This window comes from Canis aureus, chromosome 14, assembly GCF_053574225.1.
Source record: "Canis aureus isolate CA01 chromosome 14, VMU_Caureus_v.1.0, whole genome shotgun sequence".
NCBI classification, from domain to species: domain Eukaryota; kingdom Metazoa; phylum Chordata; class Mammalia; order Carnivora; family Canidae; genus Canis; species Canis aureus.
This window is the reverse complement of record NC_135624.1, coordinates 15544490-15571923: the sequence shown is the minus strand read 5'-3', so window position 1 is coordinate 15571923 and position 27434 is coordinate 15544490. Positions and strand designations below refer to the sequence as shown.

The window sequence follows — 27434 nt, the reverse complement described above, 5'->3', positions numbered from 1 at the left end:
TTTAGATATATTATTACCTAAAGAGACATAAAATTTGCTAGTATAATTTGGCTCTAATCATTGGTTATTTCATCTATTGCCTCTTTATCATTGCATCTATAATACTTTCTTCAAAACTTGTGCAAAACTCTCTAAAACAAACAAACAAACAAACAAACAAACAAACAAACAAACTAAACAATCTCAATCTCTCTTTCTCCCCTCCCTGCTCTGTCTCTCTCTAATAGGGATGGACCAGACCAAAACTCACCTCAGATCGGGCAGTTCAGTGGCAATACAGCTTTGGAATCGGTCTATAGCACTTCAAATCAGATTCTAATCAAATTTCACAGTGATTTCACAACAAGTGGCTTTTTTGTGCTCAGTTACCACGGTTGGTATTATCTAAGAGTTTCTATTTTATTTGGCACTATTTCAATTTAAAATTGTCCTGGAATAATTGAGTGTAATATATATTTAACCAATGATTGAAAAGGTATTAAAATTTGACACTTTTTAAAAATCATTTCAAACACATTTACTTGCAAAGAATGACCTCTTTGAAGTGTTTAGGGACATTAAAATGTGAGCAAGTAGAAATAGGAAATAAATCAGTCAGTAATTATTCAGTGGAAAATAATCATTTTTGTGTGGAAACCAATAAAAGAGAACCAGCTGTTCATATTTTATTGCATGTAATTTTGAGACATCAATAGATTTTTCAATACAAAATGTTTAATCTATTCAACCTGCTGTGAGTCTTTCTAAAAATAGCATCCAATATCTTTAAACTTTGGATTATATTACTCATTCATTTCAAAACTGTATCTATTCTAGAATCTTACACTTTTAAGTGACTATTCCAGATCATTAGGTTCATAGCTTTTACCTGTGAAATAATTTATGAGGAGTTTCAATTTTAATTCTTTTTATAGAATTATTCTGGGTCCTCTCTTCATAACATTAACCTTTTGAAAGAACATTTAGATGGCTCACAGAGCTTTTTAAAAAAAATCTCCCTTTATCTCAAACTGATTGTATTCCATTATAAATAAGAAAATGTTTATTCCAAATGATAGATCCTTTCTCTGTTATAACCATCATAGTTCCATAAAACACATCCTGCCTTATATGACCTTGTGAGACCAATTCCATGTATATTTCACAGAATCAGTAAGCTGCTATATTAAATTCACAGAAGTTATATGAAAATTTGCAAGATGAACATGTGCTTTGTCCCATTACATTAATATACAACTTAGCCAAGAAAGACAGTTATCATGTTTTCACTCATATGTGGAATATAAATAATAGTGCAGAGGATCATAGGGGAAGGGAGGGAAAACTGAATGGAAAGAAATCAGAGAGAGACAAACCGTATAAGACTCTTAACTATAGGAAACAAACTGAGGGTTGCTGGAGGGGAAGTAAGTGGAGAAATGGGGTAACAGAGTGATGGATGTTAAGGAGGGCATGTGATGTGATGAGCACTGGGTGTTCTACGCAACTGATGAATAACTGAACTCTACATCTGAAACTAATGATGTACTGTATGTTGGCTAATTGAATTAAAAAAAGAAAGATTTTTATTTTTAAAGATTTTATTTATTTATTCATGAGAGACACACAGAGAGAGAGAGGCAGAGACATAGGCAGAGAGAAAAGCAGGCTCCATGCAGGGAGCCCGATGCAGACTCGATCCCAGAACTTTGGGACCATGCCCTGAGCTAAAGGCAGACACTCAACTGCTGAGCCACCCAGGTGTCCCAGAAAGATGCTTTTTAAATAAAAATATTTTTATCTTTTTTAATACAAAGTAAGAAAAACTTTAATACTCAAAACTCATATTCTGTGAAAAACATATTAAGCCAAGTATGGTTATACTTAAAGATGTTTAGAAATTTAAAGCACACTGGATCTAGAAATAGAGAATAGATAGAAAATATTTGTTTGCTTAATCTCAGCACTTATCAATTTGTGTTTCTTTAGTTTCCCACAGCTATCAGAGCTGCATGTACACTGTGGCAGAGCCAATTAGAAAGGGAGGCATTCATTGAGATAATTTTTATTCAGGTTGTTTATCTTAACTCATTTGTCTTTTTTTTTTTTTTTTTTTTTACTGACTTGGTTGTTTATGCTGACAGGATGTAGATACAATCTAAATCTACACTATAACTTTCTTATAATTATCTTAGATAATCATAACCCAGGAACCAATACATTAAATAATAGTGAAAATCAAAAGATGAATTTGTTGCTGAACTCTATTGTACATTTTTTCTCTTCATGATCCCTGAATAAATTGTTATTATTTTGTGTACTACCTGAACAAGTAATAAAGAAAGGACCATTCATTGATGAACTCTAAATATCCATAAAATAACCTTACAGAGAGTATAAAGTTCTTATAAAACTTTGGAGACATTTTAAAGGAGAAATATTGCCAAAGAAAAAGATGTGTGTGTGTGTGTGTGTGTGTGTGTGTGTCTTCATATAGAAAATATAAGGATAACAGCATGTCACCCACAAAATAGTGGATTTACATAGACATTATGTCAATGTGTATACATATATTTTCATTCCAAAATGTTTCACTTGATTTTTGTAATGATTTTTGAGTCATGTGTAATACAATAGAATTAAGGAAAGAAGATAAAATACTTACTTAGTATTTTGTTTTCCCATTGACCTTCGACAAGTTACTCTTTTGCTTCCACTTTCTTCAGTCGTAAAACAGCATGATGGAATTGCTGATAGGCTTGATGAGACTATAGAGAAATTACTCCAATTACAGTAATATATTAAGTTGAACCATATTAAATAATTGGTCAAAAAATGCTGAATATTGGCAGTTTTGTAGAGCTCAACCCAAGTAAGTGCTGTTGTTATTATTATTATCCATATTACATTGCAGAGAACTGTAGGCAGTGGATATTATACAGTTACCATAGTACCAGGCAGTGTAGATGTTTAGTAAATGTTCCTTTCCTTACCATGTCTCATCTCTCATTTTAGGTTTTCTAATAGAGGACTTTTCTTTATTTATGTTCATACTTTACATTCCATTAAAAGACGCAATTGCCAGAGCCTAGAAAAGCCTAACATTTGAATCGATATCCCTGGGAATTTTACCTAAACCTTAAAATAACCTTGAAATTTGAAGATATAGCTAGAGCTCAAGTTAAAAATTGACAGGTGCCTTACATTCTGCCAGCCTTAGTAGGATAATTTTCCTAAAGTACTGCTTTCATTCTGATTCTCCTTTTTAAGATCGGGATGCCTACATTAAATCAAATATAAAGCTACCCTATAATCCAGTTCAGTGAATCTTACTTCCCAGCCCTTACTCTGACTCTAGTCAGAATGGTTCTCTGCTTCCAGAACCTCTGTTCTTAAATGATACCTTACACATCTTCAGTTCTTTTTTCTCCCCTTAAGTCCCATTTCCTCCATTTCTTGACAATTCAGAGTCATAGAGATCACAACCATCTTCTCTATGATTGTACTTTCTCTTACCAAACTTTTGAGAACTTATCACAGTATGGTGTATTGTCTTATTATAAGTCTTGTGGGTTTAATAATAGGGAGCACTTTTTGAGGATATAGATCACATTTGTGCTTCTTAACTGTTTTATATTCTTCTTACTGTCTGATTGGTTACTTATATTTTAGTCTTACAGTGAGAGGTGTGAGTTCAAAATCATTTTTTAAAAATGTGTTTGAGTTGATTTGAGCTGTATTACTTACAACTTTTAAAGAGATTATTTTATGATCATGTGGATGCATGCCTATTTCCCTTCACAGAAACAGACAAAAAAGATGACTGCATTCAAATTAGTATTAATATAATTAATATTTATAATTTACATATTATATTTAACTAATTAAATACAATTAATATTTACCACCTGAATCCATATTCAGTAGCTATGGCTTAGTGTCAAAATGAGCTCTCATAATGGTAAAAATATTGATCAAGTTGTTTGGTATTTTCAGTAAGTAAACCAGGGCGGTAATGCACTATTTAACACTTATGTTAAGCTGATTAAGTATATCTAAGCTTAGAATGGTTTACTCTCCAGCTCAGTTTTCTTTAAATTCTGTTACTGATTTACTAGGTCCTTGTGTTATGCTCTACTGTAAGTCAGAAGTGGTTTTCTTAGGACTTGTGCATTTACTTTATAAATTTGACAGATCAGTCTTTTCACAAACTTTCTTAAAGGTCACACTGATCATTTAGGCTTTATTTATTAATGTATTTTTAATATATTTGAAAAGAGAAAAAAAATGTGTTTCTTTTCTCCTAACCTAACTTCCTTTATGAGATCCAGCCAGCCATCTGTCTTTTATAAAACATCACCTTCATAAAGCCTTTCATGATCAAAAATAACATTCATAAAAAGCTTTGAAAAATGAAAGTTCTGTGCAATGAAAAAATAGGACAGGTGTAAATGTTGAGGCACTTTTTCTCAGATATTATACTTCTTTTTTATCTGAGGAAATGTTTTGTCTCTCTCTGTATTGCTGGAATTGTAATTTCGTAAAGTAAGAACTAAATTTTCTTGATATCTGCCATAGAGTCTGGTTGGATTTGGCTTGTAATAAATAATACCAATATTCAGTCCTAATCAATGACTTCCTAAAAGTAAATTACACAAAACCTGTTTTAACTGCACTGTTTTGCAGACACTGACTTTCCATATTAGTCACTAGAACAGTGATTGAAAACTTAATATGCTGGGTACTCTGCTAGCTACTTTTCATGAATTATTGCTATTTTTTGTAATAGCTCTGCAAAATGAGTACTATTATCCCCATTTTAATGATGAAAGAACTGAAAGAAAAAAAATTAACCTACATAAAACTAGAGAACTAATAAATAGAAGAGTTGTCTGGAATTCAAAATAGGTCTATCTGACTCCATAGAATGAACTCTTTTTAAATAATGACAACAAGGCAATAATCATAGCTAAAATATAGAGAGTTGTTACTGAATGCCAGGCAATGTCCTAAGCTGGTATTGTCTAACATACAGATTATATTTAATGCCCTGTAAATCTAATTTTTCCTTAGAAACTTAACAAAAGTGATTTTAATTTTTAGTGAGATGATAAGTTACCTCATTTTCTAGAACATACCCCTTGTAATTAAAACTTAAAACCTTAAACTTTGTAGGGGTTCTCTTCTTTGTGACCTACAAGCTCACAATACATAGGTGTAATGCAACTTAGTATGTTCCTTCTGGTTTCTAAAATGTGCTAAGGTCACTGTGTGAAAAGAAGATAATTTTTATTTGGGGTCTGACTTATGGCAACTAAAAACAACTAGGAGACTATAATATAGACAGAATATATATTTACTCATTTAAGACAGAAGGTATCATTCTCACGTTGAAATCTATTATCCAGGGCAGTACTTTTTCTAATATTAGAATATTAGAGAACCTCATTTATATACAGAAGATTTTCTTAGTGAGCATAATATGATTTAATTTATATTACTCTTTGTTTTCCAATGTTTACCCAATGGCACATCTTCTGTGAAGAAATGAGTTGATTATATATTGACTTTCAGATTATTTTTAAGAAATATGTTTAAAAGGCTGATAATGTCTTTTAGGTCATCTTTTAAGTTTAAGGTTACCTTTACAATAAATGCTGTATTTAGGGAAAGTATATTTAACTCCACAAAGTCTCATCCTAAAAGAGACTGCTGCAGATACAAGGACACATTTTATATAAAACATAAATCACCATTGCTTTGAACTGTGTGACCCCTTTGCCTCACACAACCTAAAGACCTGACCTCCTTTCATATATCAGTAGATAGAGCATTGAACTCTATCTGTGTTTCATTGTTTGATACCTAGAAAGCATGGGGATAGGGACGTCCTACAATTATATATATATGAAATGTGATAAAGACACTAAAAAAAAAAAAACAAACTGGTGAAACTGTTATGTAGAAAAGATAAATGCCACTTACTATTACTTAAGCGACTATTTTTTTTTTTTTAAGATTTTATTTATGTAAGAGAAAGGCAGAGACACAGGCAGAGGGAGAAGCAGGCTCCATGCAGGGACCCCGATGCAGAACTCTATCCCAGGACTCCGGGATCATGCCCTGAGCCAAAGGCAGACACTCAACCCAGGTCCCAACTTAAGTGACTATTTAGTGATGACTAAAATCATGCCAAAATCGCTTACTCTATTTTGACATTTGGCACCATGTGTATATCCATTTATAAGTTATTGTATCTATTTTGGACAATGTATTATTGTCAGTCCCCTGAATCAAAGTCTGTCAGGAACACACCTTTCAGTTAAACAAAATTGGGTTTGTTTGCTCCCTGTAATGAGTGAGACAGCACACCATGAGGGACCCTGTGGCATCCCAGTACGAGGGCATTGGGTAAGGCTTGTTATAGGATTTTGCCTGTGCAAGACGGTTCTGGAAAGGTTCAAGGCAGTATGCTTTATTTCTAGACTAGGTGTTTTTAGAAAATTGGAGTAGTTGTTCCAATGAGGTCAAAGGATTATCAGATCAGATGCTAGTTGTTAATGAAATTGTTTATGGTCAATAATAGAAAATCTGGGATCCCTGGGTGGCTCAGCGGTTTGGCACCTGCCTTTGGCCCAGGGCGCGATCCTGGAGTCCCAGGATGGATTCCTGCGTCGGGCTCCTGGCATGGAGCCTGCTTCTCCTTCCTCCTGTGTCTCTGCCTCTCTCTTTCTCTATCATGAGTAAATAAATACATTCATACATACATACATAAATCTTTAAAAAAAATAGTAGAAAATCATGGTCTATCAGTTAGAGCCATGTTCTAAGCTGAGAGCACACCTGAATTATGTGTTATTTTGTCTTGTTTTTTTTTCTTTTCAATATATAGAGTAGTTTATGATAGAGCTAGCTATAGCATGTTCCTTTACAGCCAAAAGCAATTCAAACAATGGTGGTGAAGAGGGAGAGGAAAACAGAAACTGACAAAGGTCAAATGAGAACAGTGATGTGCTCTGTTATCTATTGATGTGTGAGATTATCCAACCTTGGCATATCACTTTTCAAATTACGATGAGCTCAGTACTTTTTTTAAAAATTTATTTTTTTTAGATTTTATTTATTTTTTCATGAGAGACCGAGAGAGAGGGAGAGGCAGAGACACAAGCAGAGGGAGAAGCAGGCTCCATGCAGGGAGGCCGATGTGGGACTCGATCCTGGATCTCCAGGATCACACCCTGGGCTGAAGGCGGCGCTAAACTGCTGAGCTACCCGGGCTGCCCTTTAATTTTTTTTTTTTAAGATTTTATTTATTTACTCATGAGAGACAAACAGAGAGAGGCAGAGACACAGGCAGAGGGAGAAGCAGGCTCCAAGCAGGGACCCCGATGTGGGACTCCATCCCAGGACCTCAGGATCACAACCCAAGCTAAAGGCAGACACTCAACCACTGAGCCACCCAGGTGCCCTGAGCTCAGTACTAAAGCAATATGCTTTCAAAGAGCTATCTGAATATCAGGAAGTGAATTCATGCGGCAGATATTGAAACTTTTTAATGGATAATTCAGGAGTTTTCCTCATCATTTCATTTACTATATTTCTGATATTACATCTCTAAGGAAATCAAGAGTGACTTCTTGTTGATCTTTTTCTCATCACGGGGACTACCTCAGTCTCAACTCTAAATCCAGGGATGAGTCATTTGCTCTTAATTTCTAAAATTCTCCCTTATATAGGCAGAGAAAGAAACTGTAAAATATTAATGGAGCAAAAGTGACATTTGTAAGTAATTTCAGCACTGCTGAAATTTACCTATATGGTTCATATCAACTCGCCAGCAGATTTTCTCCAAAATGGGAAAAAAAAAGTGTGTATTATTTTTCTCTCTTAATTGGAACTCAGGGAGCTTTTATTTTAAACACTCTTAACTTTTCTTTCAAGTGGACCTCCTTAAACTTACTTTACATAACTTTTGAAATAACATTGACAAAATTACATACTAGACAGGTAATCATCAATGCTCTTCCTCTTCCAAATCTTTCCCAAATCATGAAATTACAATGCTTGACTTAATCTGAGTCACCACCAGTGGTTGTAGAGAACTTAGAATTTATAGAGGAACATAAAAAATTATTTTTTTCCTGTGTCAGAGAAACTGCATTGGTACTTGGCAGAAAGGTTGTGCACTTGAGTTTTTTTGGTTTAGAGAAGGAATGGCAATTTGCCAGTGTTCTGTGTTGTCTTTTTTGAAGAAGCCTTTAATAGCCCAGTTGAACTGAAGTAGATAAATGCAGCATTCTTTTCTGGAATTGGATTGGATGTTTCATTGCAAAGAAAAGAAGAAATTAAAAATAACTGGAAAATATTGCCAGAATTAAACTCTAAAGCAATTTCAAGAAGAAAATTTATTGGACCAGGAACCAGACATCTGTACACATTTGAACTAAAACATGGCACTATTTAAGCAGTAGTCATCCTCAAAAGATACTGACATACAGGAGTGCCTGAGTGGCTCAGTTGGTTAACCATCTGACTCTTGATCTCAGAGTATAAGTTGAAGCTCTGCTTTGGGATCCATGCTGGGTGTGGAGCCTACATGAAAAAAAAAAAAAAAAAAGATACTGGATACTGACATAGAATATGATGCCTTCTTATAACTCTTAAATAGTAAATGGTGGTTATACACTGAATGGCACATCGATTAAAATGATTCTTCTAAAAAGAATGGGACCAAACCATGCAATATTGGGTATTTTACACATTATAGAGGATGTGTATCACTTTTATTCAATTAGTTATTAGTTAATATTTATTGAATATGATTTCCAGAGCACTATACTAGCAGTTTTAAGACCAAAACATGTACAACAATATACATGATTAAAGACTGAGTTGCTAAAGCTTAGAACTTTCTATTACAGTGTAATGTACATCAGTGTGAAACAAATAAAAAATCTTAGCATTTTCAAATATCCAGTAAATCACATTAGACATAAAGTGAATAATTTGATGTGTCCTGGGAAATCATGTGGGTACCAGCTCTTTGAATGACATCAGGGTTATGAATAAAGTCATGTTAGATTGAGATTATATGTGTTTAGGTCACAACCATATTCAAAGCAGCCATGCTCATGTTAACCTTTGCCAAATAGAGAATGCACTCTCCCTTTGAAATGATAAAACGTGTCTGGCACAATTTTAAGCACTTTATGATATATTAACTCAATCTTAGCTTTATGTTTATTTTGCAGTAGAGAAAACTGAAGCACAGAGTTTGAGCAGTTTACCTAAGGTCATAGAACTAACAAGTAGCAGGGCCAAGGTTAGAACAGAGGCAGTCTGCTTCCAGAACAAAAACTAGATCAGGCTGTCTTGTGGACACTATTTACTCACCAACACAAATTGAGAATTTTTTTTTTCCAGGGGTGTTGGTTGGTTTGATAGAAACATCTTCAGAAAAATCAGAGCTGCACTGTTAAATTCCCCAGTTACATCACACCTGATGCATCACACCTCAAACTATTGCCTTATTATCCTCTGCTCCTAGAGACCAAGATAATATGCCTAAACTGCTCATAATTATTTCAGTAATTGCCAAATCAAATTTTTTTTCAGAAACTAAAAGTGAAACTTGGAAAAAACAAAATATATTTTACCAAATGTTCTTATTCATCTGTGAACACCAAATAGGTGGAAGGAATTGAACTCCCAATTTAATACAAGAGCTTACCCTTATAGAATACTTCCTATGTGCTAGGCACTTGCTTCAAGTTCTTTGCATGTATAAATATTTGATCCTGGTAACCACCCTTTAAGTTAGCATAAAGTTATTCCTATTATCATTACTATTTACAAATGAGGAAATGTGAGGTCAAGGTTCAGTAACTTGCTCAAGATTTCAGCATTAGAAGCAGGATTTAAATTCAGAGAGTCTGGATTGAGTCCATACTCGGTACAGTAAGGATTTAATATATACATTTTTGCTCATTCATTATTCATTCTTTCATTGTTGTATCATTCAATCACTTAGTAAGTATTTATTGAATACTGCAATGTCAGATATTGCATTATGACCTGAGGAGGTAGCTATTAATAAGGTAATCAAGAGTTCCTGTTCTCACACAGTTTATATTCTAGTGTAAGACAATGAGCAATAAACAGTTCTTATACCTTGTGAAAATTGCCAGAGGGCAAACAGATGTGAAGCAGAGTAACTGCAAGAGGTTAAATCTAGCTAACATGACCAGTGATGATGTCTCTATTTTAGTCATCTGAGGACAAAGTTATTAAAGAGACAGGAAGATAGGTTTCAAGAAAGCAAGATAGATAAAAATAAAATTCTATAGAACACCATTTTAGACATGTCATCAAATATTACACTGTCAACCATTTGAGAACTATGTTGATCAGGGAATAGAAGAGACTACAGTAAAGGTTAGGTTGTAGACAGGTTTGATTTTTCAAAGTTTATTATGAGAAAGTGTAGAGATGTGGTTTAATGTTTTTTTTTTTTTTTTATGAGGTTAGAATGACATCATAGGTGATATAACAAATCATGGGTACTTGAGTTTTAGGTGAAGGGGAGGAAGTCTCTACATTTGCAGCTAAAATTGTAAACTGGTTAATAGATGGGGCTGAAGTTAATTAAACAAAGTTAGAGGCCCTTGGAGAACATAATCAAGACTTTTAATTTAATGTCAAGTCATTTGAGAACACTAGTGAGTTTTTTTAGATCCAATCAACAATTGTTTATTTAACACCCGCTGTAATATAGAGTCTTTAGGAGTCTCTGGATATCCACCTTTGTCCCCTTCCAGTTGCGTTTATTTTTCCTACTGTAGACACAGTTATTTTTTTAAAGGAAAAATTTGATCACATTCCTCCCAGATGTAAAACTCTTCATAGGCTTTTCATTTTCCTCAGGTTACAATAAACAAACTCTGAGCATGACCATTGCCTCTTGGGGGATTTAGTCAAAATTTACCAGTCTTTCTTATCCCTTCTCACTTTGTCCAGGGCTCTCTCACCAAACCCTCCCTCCTCCCCCATCCCCCAACCCCCTAAACCCGGGCTTCTTCCTTTTTGCTGGTTCACATTTGCTGAATCCTCTGCCTGGATTATTTTTCTATGTGTCATCCCTCTCCCCAACACACATACGTTTGCGTATATGCATGCACACACACCCACATGCCTTATTTCAACTAGCTAATTTCTACTCAATAAGGTAGAATGTTTAATATCTTTCTCACTGACAGTGTCTATAAGGGCAGGATTGTGTCTGCTTTGTTCACGATCACATTCCCAGCGCATATTATATGGTTTCTGATACACACTAGGTCCTTAATAATATGTGTTAAAAAAATAATAATATGTGTTAAATAAACAACAAAATAAAATATCTAACAGTTCTTTTGGAAATGTAAATACCAAATGGTCCCACAAAGCTAAACATGGAACCCGTCTATATTAATGAATAAAGGTGGAATAATTTGAGACAGTAGAACACTCAGTGCTAAGTATTATGGTGCCAATTTCTAGTCTGGCAAGGTTGTCAAAAATGACAGTGCATAATAAGGGAGTAAATAGTAAATATAAGGGACTTGACAAAGTTCAGCTAAGATTATAAATTTGGTCTGTAAAATCATGATAACTTATATATTGATACTAGGGAAATGGAAGTACCAAAATAATTCTCCAGTCCAGGTTGATTTGTCTGTAAATGTGGGAGAAAATACGGCTTAATTTTCAAGCATATGATTCAAATTCCGGCTCATGAACTGGGCAAATAATTCACCCATTCTGAAATTTAGATCCCTTGTAGCAACATGGTATTTACACATATTTGATGTAGTAATTTAGGGGTTAAATGAAGTAACTTATGTAAAGTAACTTGCAGAGTTCTTTGCACAGAGTGGATTCCAAAAAAGTATTGTGTTACCTCCCTTCCATCACCTCCTTTGTGTGTAGGAAGGATTGCACTAGAAAGACACAGAAGACAAGAAACATCCAGATTTAACAATACCGGTGTATTTGTTTCCTAGGGCTGCTAGAACAAGGTACCACAAACTGGATGTCTTAAGTAAATGGAATTTTTTTTCTCTTACAGTTCTAGAGAGTAGAAGGATGAAAACAGGGCAGGCCAGGTGGCTCAGCGGTTTAGCACTGCCTTCAGCCCAGGGCATGATCCTGGAGTCCTGGGATCGAGTCCTGCTCGGGCTCCCTGCATGGAGCCTGCTTCTCCCTCTGCCTGTGTCTCTGCCTCTCTCTCTCTCTCTCTCTCTGTGTGTGTGTGTCTATCATGAATAAATAAATAAAATATTAAAAAAAAAGAAGGATGAAATCAGTGTATTGATAGGGCCATCTGTCCCTGAAGGCTGTAGATGAGGATCCTCTCTTGCCTCATCCTAGCTAATGGTGGTAGCCAGAAATCTTTGGCATTCCAGTCTCTGTCCTTGTCGCATGTCTTTGCTGTGTGTCTATATCTGTCTTTTCTCTTTTTATAAGGACAGCAGTCATAGTGTTTAAGGGCCTACCTTAATTCAATATGATCTCAGATTAACTTGTTACATCTGTAACAATCTTATTTCCAAATAAAATTCTAAGGTTCTAAAAAAGACATAGATTTTAACTCATACAATGAGTATTAAATGACAGGGCTCTCCACTGAGATGTTGGCTGAAAGAATGGAAAGATACTGGGCAAATTTTAGATTTATTTTAGCTAACAAATCAGTAGAAATGGATGAAGATTGAAAACAGAATTGTTGATGGGGCACCTGGGTGGCTCAGTGGTTGAGTGTCTGTCTTTGTCTCAGGTCTTGATCCGAGGGTCCTGGGATCGAGTCCCACATCTGGCTTCCCAAAGGGAGCCTGCCTCTCCCTCTGCCTATGCTTCTGCTTCTCTCTCTGTATATCTCATGAATAAATAAATAAAAAATATATTTTTAAAGAAAACAATTGTTGAAAGCTGTTTATGATTTAATTTTCTGTAGTACTTTGTCTTTGAGAGTCGAAAGAAAAACAAATGCAAAGCAGTTTCTTTCAGTATTTTTTTTTCCTTCATATTATAGTCAGAATTACATAGTTCAACTGTGGAAAGCATCTTGGAGCCTGTTTAGATCTTATTTTCTAGCACTCTGACCCATGATTGCTTCTATTTTAATGCCTATTTGCAATTTTACAGTGGAGAGTTACCCTAGGGAAGACTGTTTGGAGACTTATTCCCTCCGAGAGGAAACCAGTTTTTTATATGTTATTTAGTAAATATTTATTTTTTATCCAGAAGAGGTGCTTATCCAGGGCATATAAAGTTGGGAATTATGACACAAATCAGACTTGAAGTCAAAAGAATCAAGGAAATTACTTAGGTGGAGATTGCAGAAAATTTATTCAAAGAGAAATTTATTCAGAATCCAAATCTATGGGGATCCCTGGGAGACTCAGCGGTTTAGTGCCTGCCTTTGGCCCGGGACGTGATCCTGGAGACCCAGGATCGAGTCCCACATCGGGCTCCCTGCATGGAGTCTGCTTCTCCCTCTGCCTGTGTCTCTGCCTCTCTCTCTCTGTGTCTACCATGAATAAACAACAACAAAAAATCTTAAAAAAAAAAAAAGAATCCAAATCTATAAAATTGATGAACAGAGAATTGCTCTTATGAGGTAGAGGTGAGAGACAGGGACCTTCCATGACCCCGAGGTGATCCCCCCAGTTCCACAGTTCCAAGGACACAGTTTACAAAACTGTAGGTGAAGGTAAAGAGCAGAGAATAGGACAGAATTTAGCTCACAGCACCCATGTGGTCTTGGGAAAATAGCATAATATTTCTGAATATCATATCCCTCATTACTAATAATTTGCAAGCCCTAGTCTTTTAAACTCTGCAACTGACTTATGTAGGTCATTCTGAGCATGTTCTACAGATGGTGATAGTCATGGGTTCCTTGTTGATATAAATATGTTATTTTTCTTTAAAATAATAAATTAGTCTGTTATAAGCATGATGATCAAAAATAAATTTACAAGCAAACAAAAGTGAAATGATACATATGTGGCATCTCTACATTTCACTAACTTTTGATCTCTGTTCTACATCAAGATTAATTAAGATGTTATCCTCTGAAGCATAAGTCTCCTAAGGATTTCCCAATGGCAGGTTCTCTGTATCTTCCTATTACCTTTCTCATACCTCTGCAATATTTATTACAATTACCTTTTACGTTGATAATAGTACCCCCTTCAAGGTCTAAGTTCAGGAAAATGCTTTTCAAAATTCCTATTGTTACTCTAAACTAACTAAACTTTTTCTCAAAAATTTGAGTTACACTTTTCCGTCCTAGGCTTCTTTTCTAGTGAGTCTTTTCTTTAGTGGTAACCATTCTGTGTAGAGCAGTGTTTTACTTGCAAATTATCATCAAGTGCTTTTATAAACAGGTTGAAGTACTGGAAGGAAGATGTTTGAAGAGGCAGGCAACAATTTATAGCAGGAAATCGAAACAAAAATTTTCCTTGCTTCATCTCTTTTCAGCTATATTTTGAAAAACTTTTTTTGTGTATTATCTGTTTTGAGTTCCCTGAAGGTGTATTAGCCAATCAACCTCTTGTAAATGGCTTTTTGTTACATGATGATGAACCAGGGCCTAACTTTTTGGTCATATTTTCTCCTCCATCTGAAATGCTCTTATGTCCATGATTACCCTTCAGAACTGGACAAATTTTACTCGCTCTTTAAAATATATTTTATCCATCTCCTTTTATAGGAGTCTTCTCTAAGTGGCCTAGTTGATGTTGCTCAGTACTCTCATATTTTTCTCATGATAGGGACGATACTGAAGGTATAGGTTTTGGGGTTAGAGGACAGAGGCTGGAATCCTGGCTCAACTCTGAACTAGTTTGTGTGAGCTCAGACAAGTTACTATGTCTTTTAAGCCTCAACTGCTTTATCTGCTCATTGAGATACATAATTTAACTCCTAAATTTAAGTAATAAAATTAGGCATATAAAACACATTTTTCTTCAAATGTTATAATAGAATTCAAGTGTGTTTCTTGACTGAACAGGACTATATTATGTTCTTAAAAAGTCTTAGTAAATATAAGACTTGAATCAAACAAATGATTGTGATATACATATCAGATGAGTCTAGTAGTCATGATGCTCACATTCATAAAGGGTTTTTTAAATTTTTGATGGCCTTTAAATTTTGCCAAATAGGAATATTTCTCATCTAATGGGGATGACCTATTCAAGTGATATGGATTATTAGAAGCATGAAATTTAACAAATAAGTATTTCATGAATATATTAATATAGTATGGTGTGAGAAAGCTCTGAAGTCAGACTCCTGGGTTCAAATCTCAGTTCTGTCACATTATAGCTGTGTTATTTAGACAAATTCTTTATTTCTCTTTAACAGTTTTCTCTTTTATAAAATGGGCATAATTATAGACCTAATCATAAATTAATAAAACAAATAACATTTTTGAGGACTAAGAGAGTTATAAGTATTTATAGTATTTCCTGGAATAGAGTAAGCATTGAGTACCTATTTGCAATTATAACTATATGCCAGGCACTTTGCTAGGTGCAGGGGATTCTGTGATGAACCTTGGGGAGATAGGCATTGAGCATATAACAAATAGAATATATAATTCCAAATTGTGATCATGCCAAAAGAATAATAATAGGTGTTATGAAGCAATGTAACAAAAAGGAATAGAATGAGGGAAGAAATAAGGATACAGGTAAGCATTCTTACCATGGGAAAATACTTTGGCATCTAAGGAATAACTTATTTTTCCTCAATATTATAATATATTTTAAAAATAAATAATTGAAACAATAAATTATACCACTTATTTTTATTCTCACAAATAACCCTTGCATAATTTTGATTTTTTCACATATGTGATTGTACATATACAGCTTCTCAGAAAAGGAATAAACATTGTCTATTTTTATAGCTTATCAACTAAGAGTATGCCAACCTCCACCACCTGTGCCCAATGCTGAAATTTTGACAGAAGATGATGAATTTGAAATAGGTAAAGTCTAATATATTCTTTTTTTTAAAAGTAAACTCAATAGAGATATTTGCTTAAAAAGGAATAAAAAGATAGTAGCAACCTACCTTAGACCCTCTTTCTCTGGATTGTTGGGAGTTGTTTGGAGTTTTTAAGAATGGACAGCAGTGAAAAGATCAAAAGGAAGTATAGGCAAAAGCAAGAATGCTGTATCTCTAAGATGATTCCAACTGGAAAACCAGTATGGGAATTTGAACCATATAACTGTATGGCAGTTTCTTCCAAATTCTTATTTTGTTGCCTCTGACAACACTAATGTTATTTGAATTCATGCTTCAGCCTACAACATACAATGTAGAATATATACAGTGTACTAGAAGATATGCTTTATTCGCACATCCTTGAAAACAAATGGTGGATTATGCTCAATTTGATAATAAAGTCCTTTTGAAACTAGGGTAGAAATTCAATAATGTCTCACATTTTGAAAAGTGGTGTAACAAAAGAATGTTGCCATCATAAACTCTTATCATTATGATATTAATTTTGGCTGAGAAACTTAGAAAATATTAATGCCTACTGTAAATTTAATTTTAATATAAAATCAATAACTTTGAATCCTTTTAACTGCTTGATATATTTTTAATGAATACCTTTATTATACCAACTAGATTGTTTCCTTATTACTATTGCTTATATATAACTGGTGCACACTAGATCTAACTTACTTTTGGCTTCAGTTCTGATTGGTCAGTGTCTATGAGGTGGCTATATTTCAGTATTTTGAATATTATTCCTGCTGACAACTAATAGAATTTTATACTGATTGAAAAATCACTGAAAGAAAAAAAATGTTCTACAATATTTACAGATTTTACAGTTGAAACATCTGTTCATTTTTACCATTACCTTGTTGGCTATCTGAAGCTCCTTTCTGTCTTTTTCTTTTCTTTTTTTTAATAGGTGACATTATTAGGTATCAGTGTCTTCCAGGATTTACTTTGGTCGGCAATGCAATTCTGACATGCAGATTAGGAGAACGACTCCAGATGGATGGAGCACCTCCAGTTTGTCAAGGTACCAATTCTTTTTTTTTTTTTTTAAGGTACCAATTCTTATGATTATTTACCTTTAAGTATTTGTTTTATGTTTGATTTAATACTGGCAAAATTGAGAAAAGTGTTTTACACAAATATTAAATATTTAACTGGCCATAATGTTAAAGGTCATACAACTCATGTGGTATCTTTTATTACATTATTTCTTGGATTCACCTTTAAAAATTATTTTTTCTTCCAATGTTTACTTTTTTTTTTTTAGTTTACCCCAAAGTCAGTTCAATGTATTTAAATTAATTTTGCTGTGAGGGTGGAAATGGAGATGGAAAATAAGAGAAATCACCTTTAAATAAAAGCTCCACTGTTGATTGCCTTTACTTGAAATAATTTTTGTTCTAATCCATAAATTCATTAAACTTTAATGGAGCACCTGTTAAGTATGAAGGTTTGAGTAAAAAACAAACAAACAAACAAAAAACAAGCTATAAATGACCCTACTATGAAGGTAATATGACTTACGGAATATGACAGCCATACAGGTGGTAGCAATAGAGTGTTTAGGAAACAGTCCAGGGGGCTATCAAATCATGTCATGTTTAGCTGTTTGTGGGGCAGGCAAAGCTTGACAGAAGCATTGCTCCCTGAGTCTTGGTTCCATATGGTAAGTGAGACTTTGATAGAACAAAGATAGACAAATGGTACAAATGACAGATGAATATACAAAGACAAAGAAGTGAAAAAGAAAGTATAGACTTCAAGGAATTCACCATGGGATTACAAAGCAAGACCCTCATGGACCAAAACTAGAGTTTTGATGTTCAGATCATGTGTTGTTAATTTGTATTATTCACTTGGGCCCAGAACAGTGTCTACCAGATCTTTACTAGTTATAAATACTGATTAGTTTGAATAAAATTGAATTGAAGTTGATATTCCCTCCCCAAATATTCTTGGGTAATGTCCTTCATTGGAATTTATATTCATGAGAAATGGGAATCTGTTTCCTGTGCTGTACCTTAGCTGTTAAACTAAACATAAAATAAAAATATTGTTTATTATTCCAAACATGATATAAGTAGGAATTAACATTTAATTTTCTACCTCATTGGAATCCTTACAATAAAATGGAAGGATTTTCACAAGGGGCTTTACAGAAAGACATGTTTGGAAGTAAAAAAAACAATACCAATATGAAAATTTTCCTTGCTCTAAAGTCAATAACTTTAGAACATCATGAGGTTGTTTGGATTTTCTGAAGTTTATCATCTGTAATCCTTATATTTAAATGTCATTCATTCAATTTCCTCTTTACCTTTTAGCCACTTAGGATTATGTAGGATATATATTCAGACATCTAGACATGTGAAAGTGGAGGATAGAATTTTAGCCTTTTGGGAAATTTTACGTGGAAAAATAACTTAGGCAGACACAGGGATGTGTGAACAACCTGTTACATGTTTGGACTTCTTTGATTCCAATATATAAATACATTGTGAGCTCTTGGAGGGCAACACTTAATTTTTTTGGTATCTGGATCCCAATTTAATAAATTTCTAATTTAAAACAATCCAGATAACTAAACCATTAAATAATCTCTCATCTCTCAGATTTTCAATATTTTGTTTCTAAAGTCAGATTTTCCTATAGATAAATAATAGCATCTCTTCCTATTTATGTAGTATGGAGAATACAAAAAAAAAAAAAACAAACTAATTTTATCTCATAATGGCACTTGTATACAAGCTAAAAAGTAATAAATCATCCCTAGAATTAGCTTACAGTGTTTCTATATAAATTAATTGACCAGGCACTCTAAGCCAAAACTCTGACTTGACATTTTTTTTCTTTAATTCACAAGCTTGATAAAATAGTCATTCTTTTTGGATCTGTCAGAATTAATTAGTCCATTTTAAATTATTTACTATTATTTCACTTTTCCTAAAAGGGGCTGCATCAATTTTTTTATTCTTCTCTTTATCCTTTTAGTTTTCTGTATCATGCTTAAAATATGAGAAGCAATTCTAAATGTGTTGTTCTTTAAAGAGTTTGATATAAATGGAGTAAAATGGGTGGTATATTTGATGGTTAAAATTGTGGGGCTCATCCAGCTGAACCTGTGATACTTTGTGCATTTTATACTTTCTGAGCATCAATTCCCTCATATGTATAATGGGGGTAAAAATTGTACACACTTTCTAAAGTTGTTGTGACAAGCGACATAATGCACAAAAGGTGCTTCACAGTGTCTTAACATGTAGTCACAATAAATATTTCTCTTATTCTTCATAGTTATTGGACTTCTTGATATGTATCGGATAGTAGGAAAATAGCTTGTGTATTTATAGTATATCATATTGAATCATATCAATTTTTCAAAAGTAATACAGAATATTTTGCTCAGTTTGGAATATCGGGTCCAAAAAAAAAAAAAAAAAGGAATATCAGGTCCAACACATTAAATAACACATGGCATTTGCTTTTCAATAACCAAAGCCTAGAAAGGGAGACCAAAAAAAAAAATATAAGGAAATATCCACAAAATTGCTAACTGCAATAATAGAAGCATCCATTACGGAGACACCAAGAAAGAAATCAACAATTCTGCTCAGGTTGATGAAGGAGAGGTTCAGGCAATATTTCACAAAAGACAAGACACTTCATCTAGCATTAAAATGCACTAACATTTCAAATGCAGCAGATGAAAGAAGAATGTTTGAAACAGAAGCACAAAGGAATGTACAGAGTTCATAAAGCTGTAAGTAGTTCCTCAATATGTTCAGAGCATTTCATTTCAGTGGACGGGCAGCAGGAAACAGAGTTGGGGAGGAGGCAAGGACTGAACTTGGAAGGCTGTGTCAAATTATGGAGTTGCTAAATGGTTTTAGTGATAAAGTAATGAGCTTAGTCACCCAAAAAGATACTTAGCTAAGCATTCCAGAAATATTAAATAGCTGGGCACACACTAAGTAAACTCTTCCTTAAAACTTAACTTCAATTTCTCATATGGTTATAGATGTCTATCATTTCACTATTCTAAAGCTATATAATCATGATTGTTCTTCTTATGTGACTCAAATTTTCCATTCTATTTCCAGCTGTCAAGGTAATTTTTTTATTTATTAGTTTGTCATTTTGTGAAAAACAATGGTTAAGTTTCTCTTTTTAGACTAAGAATGACCTGCTACCATTTACTTATTTATTTTTGAAAAATCATCAAATCATATCCAAGTAGCAAATATTTCATATTGAAGTTCAAGAAACAGAAGTAAAAGCCCAAAAATTTAAAAAGAAAACAACTCTAATATGTTTTAGCTTTACTATATTCTATATTTTGTGCTGCATTTTTACTATATTTAACTATGCTATATTCTATAGTCAATTTCCAAATATCAATATTGGTTATGGTGGCTATAATTTTTGAATTATTTCTTTTCAAATTGTTAACTTCATCAAAGAGCAATTATATGTTGCCATAATCTACTAGTTTACTTATTCTTTTCCATCCTTATACTACATGGAGACTTTATAACTCAAAATATTTCATTGTCCTTCCATCTAGGAAATGATGAATATATAAATCTTTCATCTAGTCATCTATATTCCAGCAACTATATTTGGTGTTTCCAAGCCTAGCTCATTTGCACAAAGAACTGAATGATAATCGGTAACCTAAAATTGTTTTAAATCTTCAATGGCTTGCCCACATTTCTGAGATGAGGAGTAGCCTTGCCTGGAATGAATACTCTTAAGAAGTACAGTTTCTTGTCTGGCCCTACATACCTGAGTGAGTTAAAGTTTGAGGAGAGAAAAGAGTGAGTAAAAAAAAAATAAATAAATAAGGAAGGAAAAGGACAGAAAAAGACATACACAGGAGAGGCAGGGAGAGAGGACATAACTAGAAAGGAAAAGTAGGGAAAGAGTATAAAGAAATTGAAGGAGATAAATGTCTTAGCTTTTAATTAGCTATGTATTTATTATACAGAAAAGTAATGCATCTACCATATAATTAAAAAAAAGGAAATCAGTACCATAATTTTTGGGTCATTCCTCCATTTTCTGAACTGCAAGCTTAATAGAAATTATCTCTTCTAACACATAATTCAAGGTATTGTCTCCCTTATACTTATTAAACCTGAAAGCAGAGTACCAGGTGTTTGAAATGCAGTTTTCACTTAGGTCTAAAACACTGGCATTATTTAATGATATCTTTCTTTGATAGTGCTCTGCCCTGCCAATGAATTACGGCTAGATTCTACAGGAGTCATATTAAGCCCTGGATATCCTGACAGTTACCCAAATCTTCAAATGTGTGCCTGGAGCATTTCAGTAGAAAAAGGATATAATATCAGCATGTTTGTAGAATTCTTCCAGACAGAAAAGGAATTTGATGTTCTTCAGGTGTATGATGGTAACCATGGTTTATTTTTATGCATATTCATAAATTCAGTTCAGATACTCTAGTTATACATGCAGACCTTCAGTGTAAACAACTGCTTATATGATTTTATTTTCTCTTATAGTTATTTTTAGAAGTATCCACATCCTGTTTCTCTACATACCATGTGAAAACTGTGGTTTGCACATTATTTTACAAATTGTAGATACCTCAGCTGTGGAATTAATTGTTTAAAACAAAGATACTGTGTTTTAAGTTACTGTTGATGAAATAAATTGGTTTTGGGGCAATGTCACTATGTATAATACTATTCTAAGTTTATAAAATATTAAAGATAAATTGGAACATAATTATTCAGTTATGCCTAATCTGTATAATTTTCTTTTCAAAGGACCAAATATTCAAAGTCCAGTGCTTATTTCCCTCAGCGGCGATTATTCATCTGCTTTTAATATAACAAGCAATGGTCATGAAGTATTTCTCCAGTGGTCAGCAGATCATGGTAATAACAAAAAAGGCTTCCGGATAAGATATATAGGTATGTGATACTTCCAACTTCAGTACACATCCTACCTACATCCTCACTGTGGTTGTGGCTACAGAACATAAACACAGATACTGTTCAATTAGACATGAATCTAAATCAGTTCCTCCACTGAAGTTTCTTGAGCAATTTATATAAACTCTGTCTCAGTGTCTCCACTGTCATGATAATTGTACATCTCTCTTGGGATTTTGGAAATGATTAAAATCACTTAGGTATTGATGACTTCTATATGTTGGTTATTAGTTAAACTGGTATCTTCAATGTTTTTTTCTTCAATAGATTTGTTTCCCTTGAATTCCAACAAATAATAACATTGTCACTCAATTGTGTGTATCTGACCTACTTAATAAGTTGTTTATAAGGTCAAACAAAAGATAAACATACAATGGTAAAAATCGTTGTTTTATTAGTGTCCATCTATTCATGATACTTGATAAATAAGTCTAATATCCAAAGGGAAATGACCGGACATCATTAAAAACCTTTAGTTTTGAAAAAGAATTGTTTTGTCATTACTTCTTTTCACTGAGTGAATATATATATAAATGTATATAAATAGTTCTTCAAGGTTCAAAGATTATATTCCTTTTTTTTTAAATTTTACTTTTCCTAAATCATGTCAGAGGCATGGGTATGTGCTTGTAAAAGAATATTTCAGAACTAATCAGGTGTCTCTTTCTATACAGTGCTCAGACCAAGTCTCCCCCAGCCATGGGTCATTGCTAATCAGTTCAGCTGAAAATTACTTTTATAAATATTTTATAAACAATTCTAGCCAAACAATTCTAGGCATAGGGTTCAATACATTTTGAATTTTAGTTCCTAAAATAAACTTCCATATTTACTAATTTATATAAATTTGCATTTATATCATATGCAAATAAAACACCTGTTGTCTATTTACTTTGATTTTAAAACTGCAAGATGATAGCTTGATTTTAATTTATTAAGAATTCCTCTTTTACATAGAATTGACTTGTCACTGACATCATGTTACTAATATGTATACAAGTTTTATCCTACAATAGATTTGTATGAAATTTTTAAAAAACTTTTATTAGTCATGCGAAGAAGAAATGTTTTTAAAAATTCAAATATATGCCCCAGTCATTAATTTTTTTTTCATATTTGGATCTATGTTTCTGTCATATGAGCTGTATAAAAGTCTTTTTTATTAAATTTGTGCCCAAAGAGGGAATTTAAAAGTCAGCACATTAAATTGTAGTTTTAATGATTATAATAACTTAAAGGGAAATTATTTAAACCAATTATAAGAATAAATTGTCTACATTATAGACATAACCTTTATTTATGTTGATATTCATGATAAATTTTGAAAACACCACTTTAACCCCAAGAATAACTTGACAGATTGTATATTTTCCCTTTAGAAATAACACGTTATGACATATACATTCCAAACCCAATCTTTTTCTTACTAGTTACCCCTAAAGTCTTATTTTTCTCAGATGAATACATTGAAGTTTCAAAGGGCAAATGGATCCTGCCAGGCTGAATAGTCTTAAAAGTACATATATATGAAAAGCCATTTGACATTATCTTTTGACATTTCAGACTTCAGAAGATGAAGAAAGTTTTATTTTATTGACATTTTTATCACCATATGTAAGCACTCTTGACAGCATGGAAACTCTTTAATAAACTGGGAAAGAGGATTATGGAATGTGTGTGTGGTGGTCTATCTATTTACACATTAGCCAAAATAAAATGTGTGACCTAACATGATCTAGGTGTCTGGAAATCACTTCAAAGTTACATGTAAACAACATGTTCTAAAATATTACTACCAAGATTGTGGCATTTGGGTCCTCTGATGATGAGGAGTACAGCCTCCAAAATTCACTGAAGTATTTGTAGAGCTTTTGAACCACCGGGATGTTAAGGAAAAAATATGTATATTTTAATACAGAAGACTTCTGTGATGATAAGAAGCTCAGAGTTAGTTTTGTTTTGTTTGTTTTTTTAAAGATTTTATTTATTTATTCATGAGAGACATGGAGAGAGCGAGAGGCACAGACATAGGCAGAGGGAGAAACAGGCTCCATTCAGGGAGCCGGGACTGGGACTCGAACCCCGGTCTCCAGGATCACACCCCGGGCTGCAGGGGGGCGCCAAACCTCTGTGCCATCGGGGCTGCCCTCAGAGTTAGTTTTGTCTCCCAAAAGTTTGTCAACAGATTGCCAAGAGAATAGAAAATTGTATGATGTTCATAGGACATAAAATTCACCTGAGTGGCAATTGGCCTATTTTACTTTTGCTTTATTTATTTATTTATTTATTTATTTATTTATTTATTTATTTATGATAAACAGAGAGGTGCAAAAACATAGGCAGAGGGAGATGAGGTTCCCTGTGGAAAGCCTGATGTGAGACTCGATTCCAGGACCCTGGAATGATGACCTGAGCCAAAGGCAGACGCTCAACCTCTGAGCCACCCACACGTCCCCACAATTAGCCTATTCTAAATACTAGTATTCACTTGTAGTTTTTTACAACGCTGGATTATAAAGAATTTCTGATTCATTAATTATACAGTGATTCTTCTGTCTTTTGAAAAGCTTTCTACTGTAGCACACCAGAATCTCCGCCTCATGGATACATTATCAGTCAGACAGGTGGACAGCTGAACAGTGTGGTCCGCTGGGCCTGTGACCGAGGGTTCCGACTTGTGGGGAAAAGCAGTGCCGTGTGCAGAAAGTCTCCCTACGGGTATCATGCATGGGATGCGCCGGTCCCTGCTTGTCAAGGTGAAGTATACTATCCCCCAAATGGATACACACATTAATAAAAGATAAACCCCGTTTAACTTTTTCATTTTGGTCATTGAAACTTCTAAAAATATGAATATTCAGAAGCATACCATAGATGCCCCTTTTGAAAATAAGACTTAAAAATGCAGAATGATAAATTTGAGAATAGTGAGACATGTTATTTTATTATTCTTCATTTGTTGTGATTAATGCCTTGACTCTAACCACTCATACACCTGTACATACTTTAAAATTTATTATTATTATTAATTATTTTTGAGAGAGAGAGATCATGCATGCATGAGCAAGTGGGGTGGGGAGGGGCAGAGGGAGAGAGAGAATCTTAAGGGGTGTTTAAGCCCAGCACAGAGCCCCACGTGGAGCTTAATATTACAACCCTAAAATCATGACCTGAGCCACAAGCAAGAGTCTGACACTTAACTGACTGAGCCACCCAGGAGCCCCCACCTGTACACCCTTAACTCACACATCTACCATTCCCATTACTTTGTTGTCAAAAAATAATTGATCCAGAGCTGGAGATTGCATTAGTGTGGAGTCTGCAGAGAGAAAGAGAGGATTAACGGGCAGGGTCACTGACCTCCTTCTGAGCATGCAAAAAATGTGTTCTCAGAGCAACAAATTTAAAAGAGGAGAATGTAGCCAGGCACCATGTTACATTTTTCTTCACTGTTTAGCTAACTTAACAGAGATATGTCTTTCCTTTTCATTTGTGTTTTGTTAACAGCTGAAGCACTTTCTGAGCCTTGTATCCTGTTACAGCAAATAGAATGACAAGCTTCTTATTCAACAAATGGCATATTTTAGATCTTTGAACTAGATCTTGTTTTTAAAAAGTAGTTTAATCTCTTAGCTTGGCAGTCATGAAGAGAAGAGCAACATAAGTTAACAAGGAAGTCTAATGTTATTGGACTGTAAATTTTTTTTAATATTTAGCATATCACATTATTTTGTCCATATTAAATTAAATTTATATTTTATTTATTCTTGCCAGCATGTAGAGGTGTATTAAGCAGCAAAAAACCCTCATTTTAAAAAATACAGAATATTCTCAGTTATAAATAATGGGTCTTACCTATAATCTATTTATCAGAAGGAATTTATATAAAACAAATAAAATATAAAATAGATCAATTAAAATTTAAAATTGAACAACAGCAAGTTAAAATAAGCATAGATAATTACCAAACATCTGAAATGGGCTCTTTTACCTATTAAACTGTAATTTTAATTCATGAAAAGATAACTCTCACAGGCATGTATAAATAAATGAGAAATGAAAGAACTATTGTTTCCTCATTTTGTTGATGAAGGAAACATTCATTAATCACTTATTAGAATTCTGTGAAAATTCATAACCTTAGTGGGTTATCAACATTGAAAAAGCTGACTTCATGCTAAATAGATAGATTTTAGAAAACTATCAAAACATCTGCTTTTCTTCGAGTAATGAATAGTATTCACAAATTCTTAGTATTTTCCAGAAGTGGTTTGGAAAAGAATCTTTGATCTTATAATTTCAGAATCATGGGAATTAAAAAAACATATAAACAATAACCTCTAAACTATATATATTAAATAAATATTAAAATGATCTGACTTTGAACTAGTACATTTCAGTTGTGTAATGTGTACATAGATATATAAGATGATATATAAAATAATATTTAAGAAATCTTTAGTAAAAATAATAGCCTATTGGTCAAAATAAAAAAATATCCTTTTTTTAAAAAATGTTTATTTATTCATGAAAGACACACAGAGAGAGAGAAGCAGAGACACAAGCAAAGGGAGAAGCAGGCTCCATGCAGGGAGCCCGATGTGGGACTCCAACCTGGGACTCCAGGAACACACCCTGAATGGAAGGAAGGTAGACACTCAACCGCTGAGCCACCCAGGGATCCCCAAGATGAAAAATATCCTAAACTTCATGAAATTTTGAAACTGCTTTGTATAGTCAGTTGTATAATTTCATTGATTTTTGATGGATGATAAGATATTTACATATGGTGTCATTTTTTTCATTGTTCTCGATTTAAAATAGTTCTATAATTAGAATAGTTAAATCAAAATGCAGTTAAAAAATATTTTCGGCATAGTAAAATGATAATATATTTATGACCCAAGGAGCCGTTTCCAAAATTGATCTTTTATTATCATTGAAACAATTTTAAAAGATTAATTAGTTAATAAAAACCTTTATTGTATGTGACCTATCCGTATTTAAGCCTAGCTAATTACAATGAACTGGTTAAATGTAATTGGAAAGAGCTATTCACATAATGCAAATTTTTGTTGTGTTCCAGGTTTGTTTAAATTCTTCATTTTTAAGCTTTATTTCCTCAGTCTCCTTATACATCCTAACATATATTTACTTGAGCAACAGTTACACAATGTGAGCACAGTAAAAGAAAATTTAGTCTGCTATTTCTAGTTGAGTTTGGGTCGGTGTTTTATCTATTTAACTACACATCACTGATTACCTCTCCTTCAGGGATTGGACCAGTCTCATCCCACTATGCAGTTGGGTATTGTACAGTGTTATGTAGAAAGTTTCTTTGCATTCCCTGCCTCACTTTTAATCTGTGCTATTGAGAGCTCTGTAGAAAAGCCTCTATGACAATCACTCAGTGGTGATGGTTCT

At 33.6% G+C, this 27434-nt stretch overlaps 1 protein-coding gene and 1 long non-coding RNA gene across 2 annotated transcripts in view; one reads left to right on the top strand and one right to left on the bottom strand.

The window, feature by feature from the left end:
• CSMD3 (CUB and Sushi multiple domains 3) overlaps positions 1–27434 on the top strand; it is a 1166404-nt gene that overhangs the window by 1061593 nt on the left and 77377 nt on the right. The window contains exons 45-50 of the mRNA XM_077847015.1: positions 228–373; positions 15938–16018; positions 16961–17074; positions 21275–21463; positions 21843–21989; positions 24578–24766. Coding sequence (XP_077703141.1) covers positions 228–373; positions 15938–16018; positions 16961–17074; positions 21275–21463; positions 21843–21989; positions 24578–24766 — 866 coding nt within the window. The remainder of the gene's footprint in view (positions 1–227; positions 374–15937; positions 16019–16960; positions 17075–21274; positions 21464–21842; positions 21990–24577; positions 24767–27434) is intronic.
• The window catches only part of LOC144283206 (uncharacterized), a 39661-nt gene continuing 20625 nt past the window's right edge, over positions 8399–27434 (bottom strand). Inside the window, exon 4 of the long non-coding RNA XR_013351634.1 lies at positions 8399–8571. This is a non-coding gene — a long non-coding RNA (uncharacterized LOC144283206). The remainder of the gene's footprint in view (positions 8572–27434) is intronic.